Source organism: Epinephelus moara, chromosome 16, assembly GCF_006386435.1.
Source record: "Epinephelus moara isolate mb chromosome 16, YSFRI_EMoa_1.0, whole genome shotgun sequence".
Lineage (NCBI taxonomy): Eukaryota > Metazoa > Chordata > Actinopteri > Perciformes > Serranidae > Epinephelus > Epinephelus moara.
In genome coordinates, this window is record NC_065521.1 from 48,119,293 (window position 1) to 48,142,949 (window position 23,657).

The 23,657-nt window shown below is 41.7% G+C and overlaps 2 protein-coding genes and 1 non-coding gene across 5 annotated transcripts in view; all 3 read right to left on the reverse strand.

Annotated features, from left to right (window-relative positions):
• Nucleotides 1-8,701, reverse strand: part of nckap5l (NCK-associated protein 5-like) — a 63,166-nt gene extending 54,465 nt beyond the window's left edge. Inside the window, exon 1 of one of the 2 annotated variants that reach the window (XM_050065494.1) lies at nt 8,682-8,701. The gene's annotated coding sequence lies outside the window, so the exon portion shown is untranslated. Of the gene's footprint in view, nt 1-8,147; nt 8,319-8,681 lie in introns of those variants that run through there. The other variant, XM_050065492.1, reaches the window with a different exon arrangement.
• Nucleotides 8,501-23,523, reverse strand: kansl2 (KAT8 regulatory NSL complex subunit 2). Of its 2 annotated transcripts, XR_007571283.1 has the most exons (11): nt 23,435-23,523; nt 21,881-22,138; nt 21,566-21,738; nt 21,281-21,395; nt 20,431-20,594; nt 20,113-20,276; nt 17,880-17,976; nt 16,197-16,450; nt 13,956-14,162; nt 9,590-11,745; nt 8,501-8,837 (listed from the first exon to the last, which is right to left on the reverse strand). XR_007571283.1 is itself a non-coding variant. In XM_050065497.1 (10 exons), exons 2-10 carry the CDS (start codon nt 22,129-22,131, stop codon nt 8,742-8,744), a joined length of 1,521 nt encoding a protein of 506 aa, XP_049921454.1. In that variant the 5' UTR covers nt 22,132-22,138; nt 23,435-23,523; the 3' UTR covers nt 8,501-8,741. The 2 variants fall into 2 exon arrangements, 1 of the variants encoding a protein (XP_049921454.1); XM_050065497.1 differs by lacking the exon at nt 9,590-11,745.
• On the reverse strand, nt 16,980-17,113 carry LOC126403615 (small nucleolar RNA SNORA2/SNORA34 family). Its single transcript, XR_007571342.1, has one exon. It is a non-coding gene; the product is annotated as a small nucleolar RNA SNORA2/SNORA34 family (small nucleolar RNA).
• Nucleotides 23,524-23,657: the final 134 nt, after the last annotated feature.

The window sequence follows — 23,657 nt, forward strand, 5'->3', positions numbered from 1 at the left end:
CCAGCTAATCACCAGGGTGAACTTTACATTTATACGGCTGCATTTCTGCCTCTGCGGTCGATTCTTAAAGTCCCCCCTCCACCCAGAAATGTGTTTAGCTTAGTCTTGGATGTTTGAGCTTCACTCTGCAGAATGATGTTCGATGTTAAAAGTCTGTTTCACATTCAACTGATGAAGAGCGTCGGGACCTAAATCTCAGTTTCACTGAAAAGAGATGTGTTGTATCCAGCAGGTAAAATATTTGGATATTCATGGATCATGGGTATTTCAAAGAGGGGGGAAATGGAGTTATTAGATTTTTTAAGCAGGTATTTGAACTTTTTGGTGGAAGAGTATATGTCTGGGAACATGCATCTGATTTTACACATCAGAGTTGGTTTCCACAACACTTTCAGTATACAGTACAACTTCACTGTTAGACCCTTATGGTGGCCAAAAGCCAAATCACCTTGGTTAAGTGGTTATCTCCAGGTCTGAAAAGTGAAGCCAATGCACAAGAGCCTTAACCCTGCATTCTGCCAAATGGATGTCAGGGAGCGCTTCCACTGTTTCTAGAAAAGAAGTCAGATCATATAGAAGTCTTTGGGTAAATGACCGTACTTCCCTGTTGGTTTATTACCTCAGTAAACATTTATCCAAATAATTTTTGGTCTCAATCTCCAGTTTCAAGTTGTCTTTGATACAGCATAATGTTCGTTTTGTAAATTATGATCCCATTTAGAGAATAATAGATGATGAAACAGGGCGTGCTGTAGGGTTTGGCAACTTTGTGACCGACAAGTCATTAATACAGTTGGTAGTGTCCTCGGGTACTCAGTCAGCTCCACCCTCTCATCCAAATATGGCTAAGTTTTGGCTCCAAATAACCACGATGGCAACGGCCAAAATGCCACATGTGAGGCTTCTAAACAAGTGATCTTGCTCTGTATACTACAAGTGTTGATGGAGTTTTACCTCTTAAGACTTTTTACCTTCTTTTGCACCTTGGACGTAGGTGAAGTTGTGCTAAAAAGCCATACATTGCTTCAATGAAGTAGCATAAGGCCCCGATCTGACAGAGCGCTTTTTGTAGCATGCTCCGTCTTTTGAATATTATTTCTAGGAAACCGCCGAATCACCTGTCCTTAGCTTAACCACTATTATGCTGTGACGTAAACTCACAGATCTGAGCCAGTTACACAAAGCACCTTCAATTTGCTCCTTAAGTATGACATTTAAGGCTTACACAAAATACCTCACCAATAACTGACTGGAAAGATCCCGTTGCATAAAACCACGGAGCAATCAGTAATTGTAAAGGGGCTAAGGTGCCTTAACTTTTCTAGTTAATCTCCATAAAGTAAATCATGTTGTAGTTAAGATGGAGTCAAGGTACTTTATGTGTTTGTCCTTACTCTGGTTACTAAGGTTCTTTGCACAATGGTTTAATAAACTTTAGCAATTCCTTAAGTATAAGACCACGATAAGGAGAAAAACCTAAATCCTTAAGTACACATTTTAGGGAAACCTTAAGGAGAAGACTTGATGTTTTGTGCAACCAATTAGTTTTCACCTGGGGCACCTGGGTTGTGGACATAGGGTAACGGAGATCCGTGTGGGTACATGACATCATCAGAGAGAGGAGAAATCAAAGGGAGCACCACCACCTGGTCCAGGAGCTTTGCCTGAATGATGGTTGTTCAAGGTTATTTTAGGATGAGTCAAGGACAGTTTGACAATCTCCTGTCAATCGTCAGACCTCTTTACTGTTGGTAAAATGTTAGAAAGCAGTTGAGGCTACAATTTGCTCAGATATGTTTCGCAGCTTCCCTTGAGATAATGAAAGTAGGGCTGTCCTGAATAGCATTTTTTAACATTCGGACCTTCGGCAGAATTTATAACGAATATTCGAATATTCGTTCACGGCGGAGGGGGGACTCCGGGGTTTTTTCAGACCTAATTGTATTGCGGAGTTTTGCACAGCAGCGACCAGATCTTTGCTCTCAAACCACTAATTGTATTGCGGAGTTTTGCACAGCAGCGACCAGATCTTTGCTCTCAAACCACAAAAAAACGGAACCGTTGAAACAAGTTGTAGGAAGCCTCTGCAAGTAATTGGTTGCTGGCAGACACTCTGTGCTGCAATAAAATGGTTAATCAGCAGTGCCGTGCACTGTAGAGCCGATGCGCTGCTGGTTCTGCCGGCCTGAATAGAATATAATGTCTATAGCCTTACTGTTGTGTACAGCCTTATAGACTGAGCTGAGTAGTGATGCGCGGGTCGACCCGTAACCCGCGGGACCTGCAAATGGACCTGCGGGTCGGGCAGCAGTGATCGTCTGTTAAATCGTCTGTAAATGATATTTTGACATTATTGGCTATTACTGTCATGGCATCCGAAGGTACTGATGCGTTGAGCAGGTGACAGTCCGCGGTCATTTTCAAAACACACTTGTGTCACGCACTCCAAAAGAAACTTGTTGAAACTTTAAACAATAATTTATTGTACAAAATGGGGGAAACAAACGTTGACAAAAGACGCATGCACTCAAGCGTGCCGTGCACAAAAGCTCAGTTGGTTGGTAGGATACTATATTTTCACATTTTTAACAATGCAATTTAAAAGTTTTGATTTTTATTGATAACCTACATTTACCAACAACAAAAAGACTACATTTAGCACCAAAAAAATATGTTAAAAAATAAATAAATAAGTAAATAAAAAAACGAATATCGAATACCAAATTTTCATAACGAATACCTACCCATAGAAACGAATATCAACAGCAATGACGTCATGCGCTGTTCCGCTCAGGGTTTATGTTTTTCTATTTCGGGGGGTGTTCCCAAAAAACTTGCAAAAGCAGCGAGCAAAACGTTTCACTCTCATTGAAAACAACTGCAAAAAAGCTGCCTCATGCTGCTGAAACGCGCTCTGTTGCCTCAAGTTGACTCAAGTGATGTCACTAGATTCAGTGTCGGTCTGAAGACCACAACTTTTTTTTTTTTTTAAAGATATTTTTTGGGGGCATTTTTAGCCTTTATTTGACAGGACAGACAAGCGTGAAGGGGAGAGAGAGAGGGAGTGACATGCAGCAAAGGGCCACAGGCTGGAGTCAAACCCGGACCGCTGCGGCAACAGCCTTGTACATGGGGCGCCTGCTCTACCACTAAGCCACCGACACCCCTGAAGACCACAACTTTGAAAAGTCAAACATATCTGTTGGTGCGGAGTTAGAATGACATGAGCTTACCAAACCTCTGTATCCTACTCCTCAGCTCTGAATTACGTTAGCTGCTCGAGGCTACATTAGCTGCTACTACATAGCATGACAGATTCTCCAACTAAACAGTCAGATAAAGAGTTGCACTGTGGGTAATGTAGGCGAAAGGTTTTGACAAAGAAGATGACGGTGTGTAATGAAAAAGGTGACGTTTCTGGTTCTGCTCCATCGACTGATTCTTCTTGTTTTAAACTGCTCATCATGAGTCCAACGATGTTAGAGAATAATGTGACTTCATTAATCAGTGGAGTACAAATTTAAAACATGTGTGGAGAGGATCTTTAAGTTTAAGAAATTAAACTTATCTGACCTTCAAGATGCTAAAAAGGCGATCGAATCCCCTCATCTCAAACCATTTTCATTTCTCAGGAAACTAGTCCATCACTTCGTTCCAATCATGAGGTCACTGCTTCTATGAGTCTCTGTGCCATGAAGTCTACACAGTATTTCTTACATGATATACAGCATCTGTGTGCAACTGCCAAAGACAACAAACAGCAACATTACATCAACAGACAATTTGGAAAAAGGCACAAGTGGTACGTCATTCCTGCAAACACTAAAAGATTCATCGAGCATTTCATAGAGATCTTCAGCGAAACTTAAATATTTTACAGCCTGAACACCGGCCAAAGTTCAAACAACCCTTCCACCCTTATTTCTTCTGACCTAAAGTTTGGTCCTCGTTCAGAAGACGATGAGACAATGAGAACAGCATGAGCGTATATCTGGCCTTCAACCAACAGACACAGATCATTAAGTGTGGATGTTTTGCCCCATCAAAAGGACTCTGTAACAGCTCCACAGCATCATTTTAGATGTTTTAAATCTTGTTTAATCTCAGAAAATGCCTTACAACTTATTAAGATTACTGGCTCATGTTTTATGGGCAATAAAACCCTTCACAATGTGCTAACAAACAAGAAACAATCCACTCCTCGTGACTAGAATGCCATTCAGAAAATGTGGAGGGTATCACATTTACTGAAAAGCAGCATTGTTGAAGTATGATTCAATAACACGTATTCACTGCCAATAACGCTCCAAATAAGTTTCTGCGCTGGCCAACATGGGCACCGATCCAGTCCATTTCTTTGAGGGGAGTACCCCTATTAAAGCTGAAAATATTAGTCAATTATTTTTCAAACAAAAATGCCAAACATTCCCTTGTTACAGCTTCTTAGCTCAGAGGATTTTTCGGCTTTTCTCTGTTTTATATGATCGTTAAGTTTGGGCAGACAAAACAAGCGATTTGAAGAGGTCAGCCTGGACTTTGGGAAACTGTGATGACTGTTTTCTTACATGTTAGAGATCAAATGATTCAACGATTCATCTATAATGAACATAGTAATTAGTTGCAGCCCTAAACCCTAACACCAAACTGCATCCACCTGTGTTTGTGCCTGAGTGGACACACAGAAAATACAACAAAAAAAGAAATATAGCAAATATGTTTGGAAGAGATTGGTGCATTGATACGAAATGTCATAACAACAGACTTATTTGATATAATCAAGACGTATGTGAAGCATGTGACTTAAAGCTCCTTTGAAAAGACAAAAAATAGCAGCAGACACATCAGATCTGTGTAACGCTTCCTCAAAGCTATACACGAAACAGAAACACAAAACTTCTTTGTAGCTTTCGATCATCAGAGATATGGCTGGCCCTCTTTAGCCACGAGTCATTCCATGTGAAACAGTGAATGGAAATGTGCATTTATTTGCATTTGCAAAAACAGCAATGACTCATTAAAACAAAACTGGTTTTGTTGTCTGTTTGCCTCTAACAGTGGTCTGCAGCTTGGCAGGTGTCTCGCCCAGGTGTAATGCCATCCATTATCTCCTCCACCTCTAATATGTCACTTTAGAGACGTTGATACCTATAAAACGTAGAAATGTAATGTATATGGTTTGTAAAAATGCCAACATTTTCTTCTGGCAACAGGGCTGTGGATGGATCTGCTCCTTTTCCTCTAACTTTGTGGTGTCTACTTGCCCCCTGATACTGATCAGTCCCAATGCTACTGAATTTTTAGGGTTGTTATTGATACCGTTTGGGAGTTTAAAAAAAATCTGATATTATATCGATCGATAGTAGCTCTCTAGAAACAGTGTAAAGGAGATTTAGTGGTGTCTAGCGGTGAGGATTGCAGATTTCAACCAACAGAAACTGCTCCACACAAATGGGCATCCAACTACAGTAGCTAACACGAAAATGCTAGTGGCCCTATCTGGAGTAAGTGTTTGGTTTGTGCGTTCTGGGCTACTGTAGAAATATGATGGTGCAACATGGGGATCTCCATAGAGAGGACCCCCTCCCTATGTAGACTTTTTTTTTTTCCATTATCCGCTAAAGAGAACATACTGATTATATCATATTCCATTTCTGCCAATACATGCCCCTAAATCCTACACACCAGACCTCTGAAGTAACTTAACCACATTTTGATATGGATCCCTTAAATCTTTGCTATATGTGTAAAATGGGACACACTGAATGGGACATTTTACAGTGTAAAAATCAACCTGTTAATACTTCCTGGTGTACAAACTATTTAATGGTGACACTTAACTGCCGACATATACAGTGATACTGATATATAAGGGTGTCTACAGCTGTCAGACACTTGAATTTAAAGCTTTTTAAGACCTTTTCAAGACAATTTTGAAAGAAATTTAATAAAGATTTTTGCACAAATAATCTCTTTCTTATCAAGCATTGCAGGTGTGTATAAATCCCAGAATGTGGTCCCATGCAGAGGTGGGTTTTATATAGAAATATGGTTATTAGAGAGTGTTAGGTTGTCCTGCATTTTGCCAACAGGTAACCGGACTGTGTTAGGTTTAGGTTTAAAAAATTGACACATCAGAAATGTGGACTTACACTCAGAACAGCTCGACTCATTTTGACAAAAAGAAACTCAAAAAATGAATAAATGAATTAAGATGAAAATGTTTCAGGCAATTAAGACCTCGCTAACTCAGATTTAAAACTACTGAATGACTTTTAATCAAACTTAAGATATTTTAAGCCTTTTTAAGGACCTGCAGACCCCCTGTATATCCTCCTAGACCCTGTCCCCATATTAAGACATCACATTTTGGGTTTACTTGACCTTATACTTCATTCTACTTAACTTAGACNACTACTGAATGACTTTTAATCAAACTTAAGATATTTTAAGCCTTTTTAAGGACCTGCAGACCCCCTGTATATCCTCCTGAGACCCTGTCCCCATATTAAGACATCACATTTTGGGTTTACTTGACCTTATACTTCATTCTGCTTAACTTAGACCTGTTGTCCTCGTTCGTGGACACTGTTTTGTGCCATCTAGTGGTAGTAAGACCACAATACACTTATCCATGTAAAAACAAGATGGCAGCCATCTCTGCAAAGTCAGTCTGCAGCCGATCCCGACACAATAGTGGACAAGATCCAAAACCTGATCAAGTTTTATGGCTGAAACTTGTTTATTTATGATTAATAATGTTTGTAGTTTGATATGGCAACAGATTTGACCAATTAGAAAGTACTCATTTGAAGACATGCCCCATTGTTATCATCTTGTCTGAGGACACTGGGACTTTAATATGGTTGACAATGTTTAGTGTTTTATACTTATCGGGGTCCTACTGATCCCAAATAGCTCGGAGAAATTAAAAATGCATACCAAAGAAAAGTTCGGGTCTCTGGAGGATATCTGCAGTAAGTTAATAGTGCGGATCCCCTCCAGGCATTTTTTAAGACATATATAAAAATACGTTGCTGTTATGTTTTTCCGCAGAAAAAGTTGAATTACCTAATTATTCACTTTTTAATGACATCTTCTCCCTCATTGAAAAATCCAGAATCTAAATATGTTAACATTTTCCTTTCATAAACATGTCTCACTTTAATGAAAGGTCTATTAACAGTTTGCTGAAAGTTGCACGTTGCACATCACTACCAGCTTCCAAACAAGTTGAGATGTCACAAAATCCTTCTCATACCCTCATGTCTTTAACTTCCCCCATGACAACAACCCTCTGGTATCAAACTCTGCAGAGTGATGCTCAAACATCCATGTGATGCCAAAATAAACACATTTTTGAGTGGAATGTGACTTTAAAGCAGCTGGTACAAACAAACAGACACCCCTGCAGACATATGATGCAGTGTTATAATCAGGTAAACTATGATTGATTAGTTTTAACCTCGTTAAAAATGATCCAAACTTCACATTACATAAACCAGGGTGGTTTATCCTCCACTCCATCCTCTGCTGCAGACGCATCCACACCTTAATCCATTCATTATTTGGCTGATTTAAAGCCTGTCACTGTCTCCAGTCGCAGCCAGGATGTTTGACACACTACGGTTTTTTTTATTTCCATCCTAAAAACCCTTCTGCATCATTGTGAGGAGAAAAATAACCCATGTACCGTTAGGACTCGGATGTCAGTTCCTTTTCCATGTTCCCCTTTCAGGTTTCAAGCCTTAAAACGAGGCTAGAACTGCGACACGGCTGAATCCAGGCTGGTGTTCATGCAGTTAAAACAAAAACGGACTTCAGCTCAGAAAGAAAATGACATTTTTTTTCCCTGGGACAGGCCCTCCATCCAAAACCCCCCAAACCCTGCACCGACATGAGTCCCCTCCGACACGGGCACCGCTGTTACGCCCTGTTTCTCCCACAAACACACCAAAACGTTGGAAAACACCGGGGCGTTTCACGTTAAACAAAGATCCCCTCACATTTAGCTCTGTATCCGCTCAGACCTTCACTTCACCGGCGCTGTTGGATCAATGAAAGCATGCCAAACGCCTCTGTCGGTATTCCAGCAAATCTCTCGGCCAGGCGAACATGAAACGACATTTTCCTGGTTTTTAAAAACTCACCTCATTTGGTTGGAAACTGCCGAGGACGACGCTGCCTCTCCATGGCTGATAAAACACAGAAATATACTATCGTTTTGTTTTAATCTTAAAATAAATCTATCTTGTGCTCATTTTAGCAGCGTCCTCTCCCTGCAGCAGCCGCCGCTCTCCTTTCTCTGCCTCGGCTTCAGTGTTTTGGGTTGAGGAAAAGTGATGTCATTGCATGAAATTGCATTACCCGCCCCAATTTTTTTTTCTTCAGAGGCTGTCCCCGTGCTGCCAAACATAACTTTAACATATACTTAAAAAATCTGCATCAAGATGTGTTGTTTTAGACTCTTCACCAGGTGAAGATCATTAAGTTGGACATCACATTCTTCATGTGTGGATGAAAGAATTCCTTTTTATTTAAAGACACAAGCTGATTTGGGTTCATTTTTATGGCACTTAAACACAGAAAACTAAATAAATACACCCACATGACAAACATAAGTGCAACCACTGAAGGTATTGTCTAATGGTGTGTTGGAAATGGGCTGTCAATGTTCCTCTAACCTCAACATCGGTCTTTGTGGAAGTGAAACAAGTTCTTTAAAGCGCTGCTGCAGAAGTTGTTCATCTGGGAGCATCAGCTGCAGCAGAGTCGATGTCTTGGAGTGAATTATCAGTGGCGGCTTCTTCTTCTTCACCTCCAACAACTTCTGACACCACCTAGGTGGAAGAACAGGAAGTTAGGACAGTACATTTAAAACTCTCCATGCCACAACTCAGCCCTGAGCAGAGTGACCGTCCTCTGCTGACCAATCAACAGACTGCAGTGTTCACAGCTCCACCTTTTAGTACCAGATCTGTGTGCTAGGTACCCCAACAGAGGGGGGACCAAACATGGGGACAATATGGAACGGTTCCATTGGTACCATCCACATCTTTTCACAGTGGAAACAAAGCGTACTGAACTGAACTGCTCTTTTGTTTTGCCTATAAAAGGCGTCATTATCAGCCACAGAATGTTTTGATTATTTGTGTTGATGTCATGACTCAAATTCCTAAACATCTGTGTGAACATAGTGTAAGAATGTGGAGACACAACAAGAGTCATAGGTTTATTTACTGGCTTGTTTTGCAACTCATCTGAGTTCAGTTCAGGGGACACATGCAGCCCACTCCAGTGATCTCAAGTGGGCCGGACCAGTAAAACCACTGCATAGTGACCTATAAATAACAACCCCTTCAAATGTTTCGTTCTAAAAACGTTCAACCATTTACAAAACAAATGAACAGCCCACGATATCCTTAGAAAAACATGTGCAAATTCATGTATGTATGTATCAATGTATGTGATGGTAAACAAAACGTCACATGTAAGAGCTACGTTATGTCGTCAGCTACAGAAAATAAATTCCCTGTTATGTAACATTACATGGAAAGTTATTCAAGACAGATTATTGTAATAATTTCATTACTCGTCGTCGTCGTCGTCGTACTCGTACTCATCATCCTCCACTTATCCGGGCGAGCAAAGAAGCCTCATCAAAGAAGCCCAGACAGTCCTCTCCCCAGCCACTTCCGTCAGCTCTTCCGAAGGAACCCCGAGGCGTTCCCAGGCCAGCTGGGTGATGTAGTCCCTCCGGTGTGTCCTGGGGCGGCCTGAGGTCTCTTCCTGGTTGGACATGCCCGAAACACCTCCCAAGGGAGGCGTCCGGAGGGCATCCTTACCAGATGCCCGAACCACCTCAACTGGCTCCTCTCGATGTGGAGGAGCAGCGGCTCTACTCCGAGTCCCTCCCGGATGTCCGAGCTCCTCACCCTATCTCTAAGGCTGAGCCCAGCCACCCTGCAGAGGAAACTCATTTCGGCCACTTATATTCGTGATCTCGTTCTTTCGGTCACTACCCAGAGCTCGTGACCATAGGTGAGGGTTGGAACGTAGATTGACCGGTAAATCGAGAGCTTCGCTTTCTGGCTAAGCTCCCTTTTCACCACAACGGACTGGTTAAGCGCCTGCATCACTGCCGATGCCGCCCCAATCCCCCTGTCAATTTCCTGCTCCATCCTACCTTCATTCATGAACAAGATCCCGAGATACTTAACCCCCCCCCCCCAATCTGGAGTGGGCTGAGGACCATGGCCTCAGACTTGGAGGTGCTGATTCTCATCCCAGCCACTCGGCTGCGAACCGTCCCAGCAAGAGCTGGAGGTCACTGTTCGATGGGGCTAGGAGGACCACGTCCACTGCAGAAAGCACGGACGAGATCCTCCCGTCACCAAACCTGACTCCCTCCACCACTCAGCTGCGCCTAGAAACTCTGTCCATGAAAGTTTTGAACAGAACCGGTGACAAAGGGCAGCCCTGGCGGAGTCCAACTCTCACCGGGAACAGGTCCGACTTACTGCCGGCCACGCAAACCAGACTCGCGCTCCTTCGGTACAGAGACTGGATGGCACTTAGCAAGGGGCCACCAACCCCATACTCCCGGAGCACCCCCCACAGGATGCCCCTGGGGACACGGTCGAAAGCCTTCTCCAAATCCTAATTTTATTACATACAAGAAATTTCCATGACTTTTCCAGGCCTGGAAAATATGACTGTAAATCTTCATGACTTTTTACCAGGTTTTCCATGACTGTGGGAACCCTGATGGCCACAAAACATTATGATGTCACAGTGACGTTGACCTCTGAGATATAAAATGTCATCACTTCATCGTTATATCCTATTAGACATTTGTGTGAAATTCAGTCATAATTAGCACATGAATTTATAAGTTGTGGCCAAAAACGTGTTTTGAGAGGTGACAGTGACCTTGACCTTTGACCACCGAGTTCTAACCAGTTCATCGTTGAGTCCAAGTGAACGTTTGTGCCAAACTTAAAGAAATTAAGGTGTTCTTGAGTAACTGGGATCATGAAAATGAGATGGACAGTCAGACAGACGGATGGACAACCTGAAAACATAATGCCTCAGTCCACAGCTATCACCAGCGCGGAGGCATACGTGAAGGCAGATGTGTTGACCTTCAAAGACAGTGACTGGCTGCATCAAGGCTCTGACAAAGTTGGAAATTTGGCACCAAAATCTCACAATGTGACTGCTGCTACACCCAGACTGTGTATTAAAGCTGCCTGTATTATTTTTTTTAAATAGTTTTTAAAATTCAATTTGGCTCGCACCACAAGCTGAGTGTCATCTAGTTCCATTACATCGAGGAGAAGGTCGATATCTCCAACTCACACCAAAACAATCTAGGCTGATAAAAAACACTACAGCTAAGAGGAAAATATGTATTTCTGATCTGGAGGTGAGCTGTCCCTTTAAATTGTTCAGTAGGATTATGGAGGATGAAGGACATCACTGTATATGCATTTTCTTATTTAACATACGGGCAGATTAAAGAGCAAAAAGATCCATCGAAAGCCTTTTTGATCGATTCCGAGCCACCACAGAAATCCCCACGTTTCTTACACTACAAGTCTTTCCCTCTGGTGCAATTAGTGAGGCGTAATCTCCAGCTGTTTATATCACACACACCTCATGCTGTCCATACGTTGTGAACATTTAAAGGTATCAGTGATGACTGATCAGGGCATCCCTCCCAGTGTGATGAGCTTGCTGTTTTTACTGTAGACAGAGCGGAGAGGAAATGAGATCAATGAAATCAAACAATGCAGATGTCTTCCACTGAAGCTGACATGATTCCAATACATGTCAGTCGACCTGGTGAGGACAATTTTACAGCTTATTGAGGACAGAGGTAGGAGTCTGTGTGGACTCAACTGAGGGGATGCTTTAATTCCCAGTTAAGACCGGTTACCTCACACACACACTAGATGTTATTAAGCCACCTTTCTTTTTTACATCTTGGATATTTTTAACCATTTGTTTTAACTGGACAAAGAACTTTATTCATGGGATGTCTGGATCTTTATCAGCTCGTTATCAGAGGAACAAGCTCAGCAAACATTAACAGTAGCTTGGCTCCAGCCCCTGACATGCCAAAGAGCATCAGAGAAACACTGATTTTAACATGAAGCTGCTTTATCCAGTGTTTTTACCAGTTTCAAACACCGTGTCTGTTCGTCTTGGAAATGAGGAGACCTCTGCGGATAATTCGGCTCCCGGTAAAAACTTCCTGAACATCTGGATCTTATTAAGTTATCAGAAAAAAAGATGAGCACATATTAACAGGAGCTGGGCTGGCCTGTGGTCAGACATCCTATTATTTGATTACCAGCACTGATTAAGATGGAAGCGAGGTTATTTTAATTTTAGTGGAGGGGGGGCATCGGTGGCTTAGTGGTAGAGCAGGCGCCCCATGTACAAGGCTGTTGCCGCAGCGGCCCGGGTTCGACTACAGCCTGTGGCCATTTGCTGCACGTCACTCCCCCTCTCTCTCCCCCTTTCACACTTGTCTGTCCTATCCATTAAAAAAGGCTAAAAATGCCCCCAAAAAATATATATTTTAGTGGAGGGATAAATAAAATAGCAAAGACATACACACACAAAAAAAGAGTGGACAGAGAAATGGGGAAAGACACACACCAAAAGGCCATTGGTCAGACTTGATCTGAGGACGCTGCTGTACACGGTCAGCATCTTACACCGCAGAGCAAACAGGATACACCACTAAAAAACAGTTACCCCAAAATACCTCTATCTATATTTCCCTCCATATTAGTATCATTCATATTCTTTATACACAACAGCCAAAGCTGGTTTACTGTTTTGCCACTTTTTCAATACATTAGTGGTGCAAGCAAAGATGTCTTCAACCAACAGGTACCCAATTTTTCTAAATCTGTCTGAAAATATTAACTGTCTAAAGCTGCACTGAATGCAAAAAAATCATGTGAAATATTTCGCAGATGCTGCAATTGCAGTTTGAGTTGTTTTTAGTGAAAATGGTTATTTTTGTGGTTAATTTTTTACAGAAAACATATGAAAATGAAGATGTGATTCTTGCTGTGGTCTGTACCAAACAAGCATGTTTCCTTGTGAGGAATATGACTTGTAGGCTGGGGCCTCTCTGTAGCACCACAATGCTTAACCTATAATATGTTGTGACACGTTTTACCTTTACAAAGTACTGCTGCTCCTGTGATTTGGACATTACACTCAATATTTTGATGATTTCACAGGCCTTATACTGGCCATGTAGAAATCCTTTCCTAACATGATCCCAATGTAAGACATGGAGGACAAAATCCAAAGTCTTGATTCTGTGTAAAAGATGTGGCAAAATTTATCTCAAGCTAAAATGTGTGAGTGTTTATCCTCCAAACATTGTCTCTTTAGTATTTAAGTCTCTCTTTGTGTTTCCCTGAAGAGAGTTTCCTTGCTAGTGGACGGACAGTAACACGAAGGCAGACTTTTGTACTAACATACTGAGCTTAGAGGATTAATTCGATGAACTCAGACTGTTAAAGCCTCCTGTAAACATCAGAGAAAAGTAGATTTTACTCTCCACCATTTTACAAGAGACGCATGTCAGGAAAGGATCCCTTATAGCAAGAAAATAAGTTTAAATGTACATATGGACATGTGAGTGTTTAAAATGTGAACCTATCCTTTAAGGTATATTATTTTTCCCCCCTTATTTACACCATGCCGCTACGATCCACCAGTCAACCATGGCACAATCTGACACGCCTTCAAATTGATATGGTACTGACACAGACTGTGTCCAAGATTTTATTAGACCCATACATTACATACAATGAAACTGTTGCATTGTTGTTGTTGTTGTTGTTGTTGTTGTTGTTGTTGTTGCACAGTGTATGGGCGCCATCACTCAAAAGAAAGACTCAAGATGATCCTGACTGAGAGTTAACCTGGTCATGCATGATGGCATCCACATCTCTTTCTGAGAGCTCCTGTCCCGAGGCGTCCAGGTCCACCTGGTCTGGATCGTCCCCTGTCAGGATGTCCATCGGGGCCTCTGCGATTGCTCTGATGGTCTGGTCCTCCAGGGCCAGGGCCGTGTCAAACTGTAGGGGCGACGGAGGACCCTGCATACCGTCCCCTTCCACATCCAGGTCCTGTATGACAGGATGAAATCTAAATCTTAACATAGGAGCCATTTGAAGTTTTATATCTATTTGTTTTATTTGTGTTCACACCTCCGACCACTAGGCGGAGCATGTCTGTTTTGGGATAATTGATGTAGATGTGGTTATGCAATTTGGTGTCACTGCTTTGATGTTGTTTTTTTGACCGAGCTCATGACCCAGCCTTCACTGATTCCCAATTTTGTGTTTATACTTGTCACAGAACATTGAATAAGTCTGAAACTGCAAATGGTGAGGTGCAAAGTTCTGTGTAATGAACCTGAACTTCTGAGTAATGAACCTGAACTTCTGATTATCTACAGGCTGGGGATTTATTGGAGTCACAACATCACAAGTAAATCTAACGGTAGCAGCCCTTCAGTGACTTGTTAGGAGTTACAAATAGTCAGTACACTTAAAGACACAATTTATTCGCCCTTTGTTTCTTCTAAAGATGACTGTCGTAGTACTTTAAGGGTGCTTTCACACCTGAACCTTTGGTTCATTTGGTACGGATCATATTTCTGTCTTTTATAAATCTGGTATGGTTCATGTTCAGCTGAAGTCATGTTAACTGACAGTCAATGGACAGTTTTGGTGTCTTGAATCATCAGTGCTGCACTCTCATGTTACCATGGTTAAAGATTTTGCATTAAAATATAGATCACTCGACAATTCACAATTATTTGAAGAATAATGAATTTAATAGTAGTTAAGCTTTTGAATTCATGCTGAATCTCACATATCCACTACCACACAGCAGACTGAGTGTTCTCGGTCTGGCTGTTTAGTATGCACCAGGGTTAGGGTGTTTTCAAACCTGTGTTATTCAGTCCGGTTGAATCAGACTCTGGTTCATTTTCAAGCTTTGTTCATTTCATTTGGGCAGATTGGAGCAACGGTTGGGCGATGATACAGCATTTGGCTGAGCATATCAGCTGTTTTATTATTTTTTGGGGGGGAATTTCTGTCATTTTATTTAGCTAATTTAATGGTCAGCCTTCGAGGAACGAGCGAGAGCTGCTGCTCAGCGGGCAGCTGGCATAGCGCTAGAGATAGGTCTGGCTATGTGAGACTACTCAGCGGGAGACTCTCGTCCAGCGAGCTAACCCAGCAGCACACAGAGGCCAGCAAGAACAGAGAGACAGCATGTAGTGCCATCGTGTTTTCACATCTGAGTGAATTAAGGGTTTATTTCGACCAAACCAGAGCTGGTGATTGTTGGAACAGTGGCAAGAATAACCAAGATGGGTTGGGCGAGTTTTGTTTCTGTTGAGTGTGTATTAGTGTACGATGAGTTAACGAAGCAATAATGCTGACTGTGCTTGACATTTTGTGAGTTTGTGTGTTTATTCATTAGACTAAAAAAGCTAAGAGAGCTCGTGGAATATAGCAAGCTCGTCGCTAAAACACATCTCCCAGTTTAAGCTACATATCATAAACATATTGGCAACGCCTGGTTGGCCTGACGGTGGCTGGTTCGAAAATTTTAACAGCCTTCGTCCAGTCAAAAACAAATGGAGCTGTTCCTTTGTGATGGGGATGTGATCTGACTCAACAACACAGTGTACTCTGCATGTTTGAGTTATACAGCTCCTGCAGCATGTCAAGGTGTGACCTGGACGAGCTATCACGTACACTGCATTCTTAATATTTGGGAAGACAGGACCATCTGCGGTGCCTTCTTCATGTGTTAACGTTCTCACTACCGCTCCAGACACATCTAACCAATGACTGGAGGGAACGCTCTCATGTGGTTTTTACTTATGTATTTAGGTTTGCTTACATTTTCTGAAAGAGACCACACCAATGGGAAAACTTTACCAAAGTTTACCAACTCAGAGCAGAAAATAATACACGATAGTGCACCAGAGTTTGATGAACCGCACCAAAGGAGTTACAGTAGCAGTGAAAGCACCCTAAAACACCGGCCATTTTATCTAACCATAATCGTGGAACAGAACATTTTTAATACAATGCATATACACCAGAGGACAGTGGTAGGTGAGCATCATTTCTACGTACATCACTGAACTCTAGAGGAAGGCTCTCTGTGGGCTGAAGCTCTGCTGCGCTCAGATACATGTCTCTGCTTGCGGTGGTGATCTGCTCCTGTGGCGGAGGCTCCTGCTCGGGCTGGTACATGGGCGGAGGCAGGGAGAGGTGAAGCGGGCAGCGTGGGTCATCAGACTGACCCATGTGCACGGTGCGTTCACACGGGATGTCTTTCATGCCTGGGCACATTTTGAAAAGCACTTGATTGCTGTCCTGGAAGATGTCTGAATGTTGGGTGGTCAAGGAAAATGAAAGACGATGGCCAAACACAAAAAATGACCACAAGAATCAAACAAATGAAGTAAAACCAAAAGTCAAATTCTGACCTGTGGACATTGTGATGAATGGGAAACCTTGGCCTCACAAGTCATCTAATTAGTATTACTGCAAGAACTACAATTATTCTTATGAAAATAATCCTGTTGTAATTATTTCTCAACATAAGGCGACTTACTGTGCAGCTGCAAAAGGCTTGACTGTAATAATGATATGCCTGAGTGGTTTTGCACAACCAGTGGTTCGGGGTTTGTACAGCTTGTTCGCAAAGCAACACTGTTGTCAGGACACTGTTTAATCACCGTCTGACTAAAATGGCAATTAGAAGGACACAAACTTAAGTACTTGAAATAAAACTATTTTGTTGCTGTTAGCCAATACAGGGAAAACTATAATCTAACGCCTGCTGAAAAATATGAAAGAGATGAGCCTACTCTGAATGATTTGGGATGAAAATGACAGCAGGTTGGGAGAGGATTTTGTTCCTTCCAACTGAACAGATTAGCCCCTTTGTAACTCTGGGAAAAATCAACAGACCACAGGAAGGAGTTTATGTTGGCTCCCTTTGAAACCAGCAGCTACTGCAAGCTGCTGGTCTTGATCGGGGCCGTGAAGATGACTCAGTGAGCAAAGAAACAGTTAGTTTGTTAATTTAAAAGACATGTTTAAACATAAATAACTTCATGCAACAGACCAAACCACTATGTTTATTTATAATAACTCCCAGGTAGAAAATCCTCACATCACGCACATGAAATCAAATGGCGCTGAGCAAACGCTACCTCAGTTAGTTTTTAGTCATCTAAAAAGGCCCACCAAAACAAAACAAAATTATCAGTTTAAGTGTGCACTATATTTAGAATATTTTCACCGCTTTTCCTTGCCGCCAGACTCCACTGAAACGGTAACTTAACTTAGTAGGACACTGAGTTGCTGGTCTACTGTGGCATTGATTGGTTAGTGTACAAGACAAAGTGAAGCAAATATTAAAATACAGCATACACTCACACCGATACTGATGTTTTTAAGTGGGTAGAAAACGTTTACTGCAGCCCCGTCAACAGCAGTACATTGCTTAGCTTCTGTGCCGGCAGATTTGGTTTATCTAAGATGACAGCAAGGACAAAAAATACGCACAGCAAAAATGTCACATAGGTTGGACCACAATGTTAAACTATATATCTTTAAATGTTACAGTTACGGCTGAAAACGCAACGGGAATTAACATGTTTGCAGATTACATGTCTCCACGATTAGTTGTCGACCTGTTAGTGATAATTGTTGTTACAGCGATGTCATGGTGATTCGGTCTAATAATACAGGAAAACACATCTGTGGTTTCTGATATGCAAGCAGACATAAAATCATTAAGGATACGTGAGGTGCAGTGTCGGGTCATGGGCAGGCAGGGGTTGGTACATCGGGTCCCGTCTACAAAGGAGATGCACTTTTCATGCACTGTTCTTGTGTGTGGCTACGACAGAGGAAAGCAGTGTTAGATAAGATCAAAACAAAGAAACAGTATTTCCTTCATGACTATAATCATCCTTAAAATCATTATCATTCCTGGATGCCACAAAATTGTCCGAGGAAGATGCCTATTAAAAAATTAAGTGCAATTACTCTGGTTTCTTTTGAGTGCCTGCCTGATGTGCTCCAAGTGACGGAGTTTTCAAATCTTAATTCCATTCGGCTGCACTCAAATATGTTGAGCAAAATCTCAAAACCAAAAGTACATATTATCTCCCATTTGCTGTGGTAATCAACATACTTGAGGAAGCTACTGCCCTGCTAGATATAAAAAGGACCAGTGTGTAGGATTTATCTTTTGACAGAAATGGAATATGATGTTCAGAATTATGTTTTCATTGGCGTATAATCGCCTGAAACTAAGAACTGTTGTGTTTTCATTTGCTTTGAATGAGCCCATCATGTCTACATAGGGAGCTGGTCCTCTTCCACTGAGTCTGCCATGTCGCACCGCTATGTGGCTACAGTACTAGTTTTTACATTGATGCAGTGAGGGGTAAAAGGACTGGTATTTAGTTAGTTGCAATCTGCAGCCACACCGTTTGATGCCACTTAATCCTACAGAATGGTCCTTTAAAAAGTTCACATACATTATTTACATGTTGAATGATAGAGCATTTCACTACGTAAAAGGACCAGTTCACCAAATTACTGCAAAAAAAAAAATCTCCTCTCCAGTTGTATCTTGCCATGCAGGTAAATTTTCAGATATCAGCTTCAGAAATTTCTGCCTTCACCGCAATACAGTGGAAGCAGGGATGCACGGAATTAGAGGAAATTACACACCCGCCTCCTCGCTAGTTGGCACCAGAAATATTAGTTGGTTAAACTAATTAGTGTTTTATTCATGCACAAGGCTGCTTAACTGTCATGCAGCCGCCCGCCACTAGTGGGTGCACAGAGCCGTCAGACAGCAGTCCCCCTCCCCGCAGTAATGCTTGAGTAGACTGGAGTTTTAAAACAACACAGTGGAAAATTAGAGTAATGTCCTCTCACAAAACCAGCGCAGTTTGGCAGCACTTTGATCCAGAAAATGAATTCAGCAACAATTAATCTTTTTTTTAGATGTTATATTATTTGTTACCTTTAAGTGAGGTGTTGATAATGTGCAGGGTTCACATTCATACCGCACGGCACAAAATGTCCTGTACTTCGGTGACATTTAAAATCCGACATGGTTGTTGAAGATGGTGATTAAAGGCTTCAAAGGGTCTTAATGCACACAAGATTTTTGGGACAATGTTTCAAATACTTAGCAATAAATTGTGCTAAAATTCGACTGTTTTCTGAGTGTTTTCCTTTTTTTAGACTAGTCGACTAGACTTAATTAAAAATTTCATTTAGTCAACAGGACAATTAGTCGCCAGGAACATCCCTAAGTGGAAGTGAATTTGTTTGTAAAACTTACAGCATATAAAAATACATAAATAATACATTAATATATTAAAAGCCAACAGCATCATCTCTCCATAAAGAGTGTGTTAGTGAATGCGGTTAATACAGTGAGCAGTGGTAGACCAACAAGTCCTGGGCCAAATGAACCCTGATGAAAGCTGAACTTTTTACTTTTATGGTTGATGTGAAAACTTTTTTTTTTATCATCATCAGATAGGGTAGTGGTAGTGCAACACAGTCAGTCTCTAACTGTTGGCTCTTATGAGAAAAAGCCTAACCCTACACCATATGTTGTTTGATATCATCCCAAAACAAATGGTTTTATAATAATTTTTTTATCAAACTGATTTTTAAAACAAGAGATAAGACAAACATGTCGACGTGTAAGCCTCTTTTCACCACCAAATCAATGATGCTGAAAGCACTGGCCAATGATTGCATCTAACTGCTGACTGCTGTGCTGTTCAAAGCAACGTCTTTGAATCATCCAGAGTTGTCAGAAATTGTTTCTGGAAACACAAACTACTTTGGAGTTTAAAACTATAGAAATTCCCTTCAGTGCACCGAGGAGGCTGCAGATATTTTAGACATGAACATCTTGAAACTGAACTATTTTCATGGCTCTATCACTGGGAGTAAGTGGGACAGTTGTTTGTGATTTGGTGAACTGTGATGGGGGTCACACCTGAGGCGCTCCTTCTGTCACAGCCTGCCTCCGCTCCCGCAGCTGCCGGTGCAGCAGGGCTTCCACACCGTACCGACGACGATATCGGCGCAGAGCTTTGAGCTTCTTCAGGTTCTCCCTCTCCTTCATGGACAGACCTTCAGGCCCTGTCAGCAGACTGCTCCCTGACAGCAACACAGACAAATACAGACAACGCTCAGGGCTGTGAGGCCATAAACATGACAGGGTGTGGGGTGATTTCCTACAAATGACCGTTGAACTGCTAGGTAAACAAAGCAAAACATGAGTAATAGTAACCCATTAGTCATTTATATTTACCTAGAGTTTCATGCTCCACTTTGCGGTTGTGTAGGTATCTACGTTTTTTCTCTTTAAGCAGGTGCTGCAGGCGTTTGAACTGGTCGATGTAGAGGGACTGGAGCCTGATGAGTTTTTCTCGAGTGATGAGCGCCACCTCCTCTGCGGTGTACACCCCCGCATGTCTGCGATTTACAAAGAAAAAATAAACAAATATATTTACGGTAAAACTCACAAGCAAAAGGGTCGTGTTCAGCTCTAATCAGCTCTTCAAACTAGTCCCAATCAGCCTGACTACAAAATCTTGGATTAACACTGATTTAATTTTGTTTTTGCTCTCTCTCTTTCTGTAGCCATTTCATGATTTATTTGATCTTCTTACAGTTGTGAGTAGTTCCTCCAGTTTCTTTGTGTGTTGCAATGTGGGAGATTTTTAGAAATAATAACTTTGTTTGCTGCAGGGTTTCCCACACGTTCATTTATTTGTGGCGGACTGCCATGATAAAAGGGTCTGCTGCCACAAACAGACTTTCTATTTTTGGAGCTGGACTGTTTATCAGGGGCACTACTGGAATAAATATGCGTTTGGTTATTTATATGCCGCAAAAACCTCCGTATTTAGTGAGGGGACACAGAATGATACAAAGGGACACACATCGTAAATTACCTCACCAATTAGCTTTACATGCAGTAACACAACAAAGTATGCCAACAAACATGCATTCAATTAAGAACAGATCAAAACTTTACATTAAAAAATGTGTGCCAAAAAATGTGACGCAATAAATTAGCATTTGAGCCAACATCCAAAAATAAGATTCACACAATAATCTAAACCCAATACATGACAAAATAAGTTTCGATTACTCACTTCAAAGGATCTTCGTGATCACTGTCAACGCTGTCGGCCTCACTGTCAGGATCTCCTCTCCATGTCTGGTCTAGTACCAACGGACCCTGCTCCTCCTCACTCACACTGTCCTCATCTGTCCAGAGAGGGTGTGGTTTTAAAATCACATTTACACACATTAAAATAAATTGCAAAAGACCAAATCAATTTACCTCTATCATAACACAAGAGAAATTTTAATGTACAAAAGGTGACCTTAATTAAAGTGTTAACAAAGTATCTCGTGGTCTGAATGAGCTCGTTTACCTAGAATACGGCTAGCTTCAGAGCGGCTTCCATCGATGCTGTGCGTCTCTGCGCGGTTATATCCACTAAGCTGAGACAACAGTGACTCTGGGGATGGACCAGCTGATGCCTTTCTCATCTGAGCTCGGAGGGCCATGGCATTCCTGCGAGCATGCTCTGCACAGAACGTCACTCTGAAGAACAAAAAGAGCCATTGGAGAATAGATGTCAGAAAGTTGCTTGGATTTGTTTTAACACTTCCAGGGTTTTGTACTACATATTGAGACTCACAATTAAAAAAGAAGACGTCTAACTACAATTTGGCTTTCCACTCACCCATCTTTCCTCTCGACTTTTGGTGCAGCATTGGGGCAACGCTTGCCGTTCTTGGCAGAGACGTAACTGCACTGTTTGTATGGAGCATTCTTGTCCTCCAGAATGTGTTTGATGCAGAACTCAAGGCCTTCCAGTCGAGGCTGAGAACATGGTCGTTGGGTGAAGGAGCAGGCCTGTGGCTCCTGAGGGCGGGGTGTCTGGGTCACCCGGTTCCGACTTGAAGGCAAAACGTGGATTCGTATCCTGTTCATTGCAAGTCTGCAAAACAGTTGAAACAAGTCAAATGAGAGAAAAAGAATCCAAAAGTCTCTCTAGATAATTGATTAATCATTGGATAAAAACAGGACTGTTATTCCGGCTTCTCGAGTGAGAGGATTTTCTGTTTTTCTGTGTTATGCAAGACAGTAAACTGAATATCTCTGGTGCTGCAATGTCTGTCAGACCAAACAAGACTTTCGGAAATATCACCGGACATCTTTTGTCATTTAAAGACAAGATGATTAATCAAACCATGACAACAAGAGGCTTGACAACCTGTGATAAAATGAATAGCCGATTTATGGCTGACAGAAAACAAAATTTGCAACTATTCTGAAAATCGATATTACTTCACAGCTGACCAGCTGCCAAAATTTCCCACGATTCAGCTCCTCAAATGTGAGGCTTTGTATCCTAATCTTTGGAATTTGTGGTATTATGATGTTAAGCTGAAAATCTTTAGGTTTAGTGCTGTTAGTCAGATACAACACATTTGATGTTATTTCCACACATTTTAGAGACAAAAGCATAAATCAAGCAACAAAGTATGAAGGACAGAGGTACACTCACTAACGTTACATAATGCAAACAAAATTTTGGCTAAATCTGTGAAGATCACAACGAAATTATGCTATAAGCCAGGTATTTAACATTACATGCCCACATATTAGAGATCCACATGGCTCATTGGCCCTTTAATCACAAACGGGTTCCAACGGTCAGAGATACTAACTGATTTTAAACGAGCAGGATGCAAACTGAACTTGTGAATCATGAATTTGCAGTCATAAGAACCCGTGCTAACAACTATGGGTCCCATTGAAATTAAAATTAATGTTGCTGTTCACATTTAATAACGTTAAAGAGGGCGGAGGCAGATCAGGTGGCTTGTCAGATCATACAACATTGATTAACTTTATTACATGTTAATATGTATTATAAACATACATGACGGCCATAAGTCACAAAACAATTAAAGCCGTATTATCGTTGAAAAAAAATAAAAATAGAACACGTTTATTGCGACACAAACACTTTTCTCTGTCTTTAAGAAGTCTAACCAGGCGCCACACCGAGCTTTAGCCCGCCTCTCTCCGCTGCGTCACTCTTCCAGTTATGGCGTCGCCATCTTTGTGTAGCAGTTGCTAACAATGCTAACGGCTACTCTCACAATTTGCGGCAAATAAGACAGTTTTGCTGACCAATGGCGACAGACGACCGTCTTTCTCGATATCATCGAAATGCCTCGGTGCCAGAGGATGAACATATGCGCATATTTGGTTTATAACTGCTTACCTTTTTCGATACGTCCGACCGGGTTTAGCTTCCGAAGCACACTACGACGGTTTTCCTGCATTCCCCGATAACTGCAACTGCAGACAGGCTGAGCCCGCCCACTCCGAGCTCTGATTGGCCAGAGCTCAAGGCATTTCATTGGCCAATCTAGCTGCCAATCAAAGTGGCATCAATGGTAAAATTGTTTTCCACCCACAATACTGCAGCACTGAAGTTTTATAAT

What these genes read in the sequence shown, in the direction of transcription:
- kansl2 (XM_050065497.1), bottom strand. Translation starts at nt 22,131, where the DNA reads ATGAACAGGATACGAATCCACGTTTTGCCTTCAAGTCGGAACCGGGTG. An exon ending in AGTGGAGCATGAAACTCTAG is followed by an intron (nt 20,277 to 20,430) that starts GTAAATATAAAT and finishes TGTTGCTGTCAG; the next exon opens with GGAGCAGTCTGCTGACAGGG. An exon ending in ATGCCATCATGCATGACCAG is followed by an intron (nt 8,838 to 13,955) that starts GTTAACTCTCAG and finishes TCTTCCACCTAG; the next exon opens with GTGGTGTCAGAAGTTGTTGG.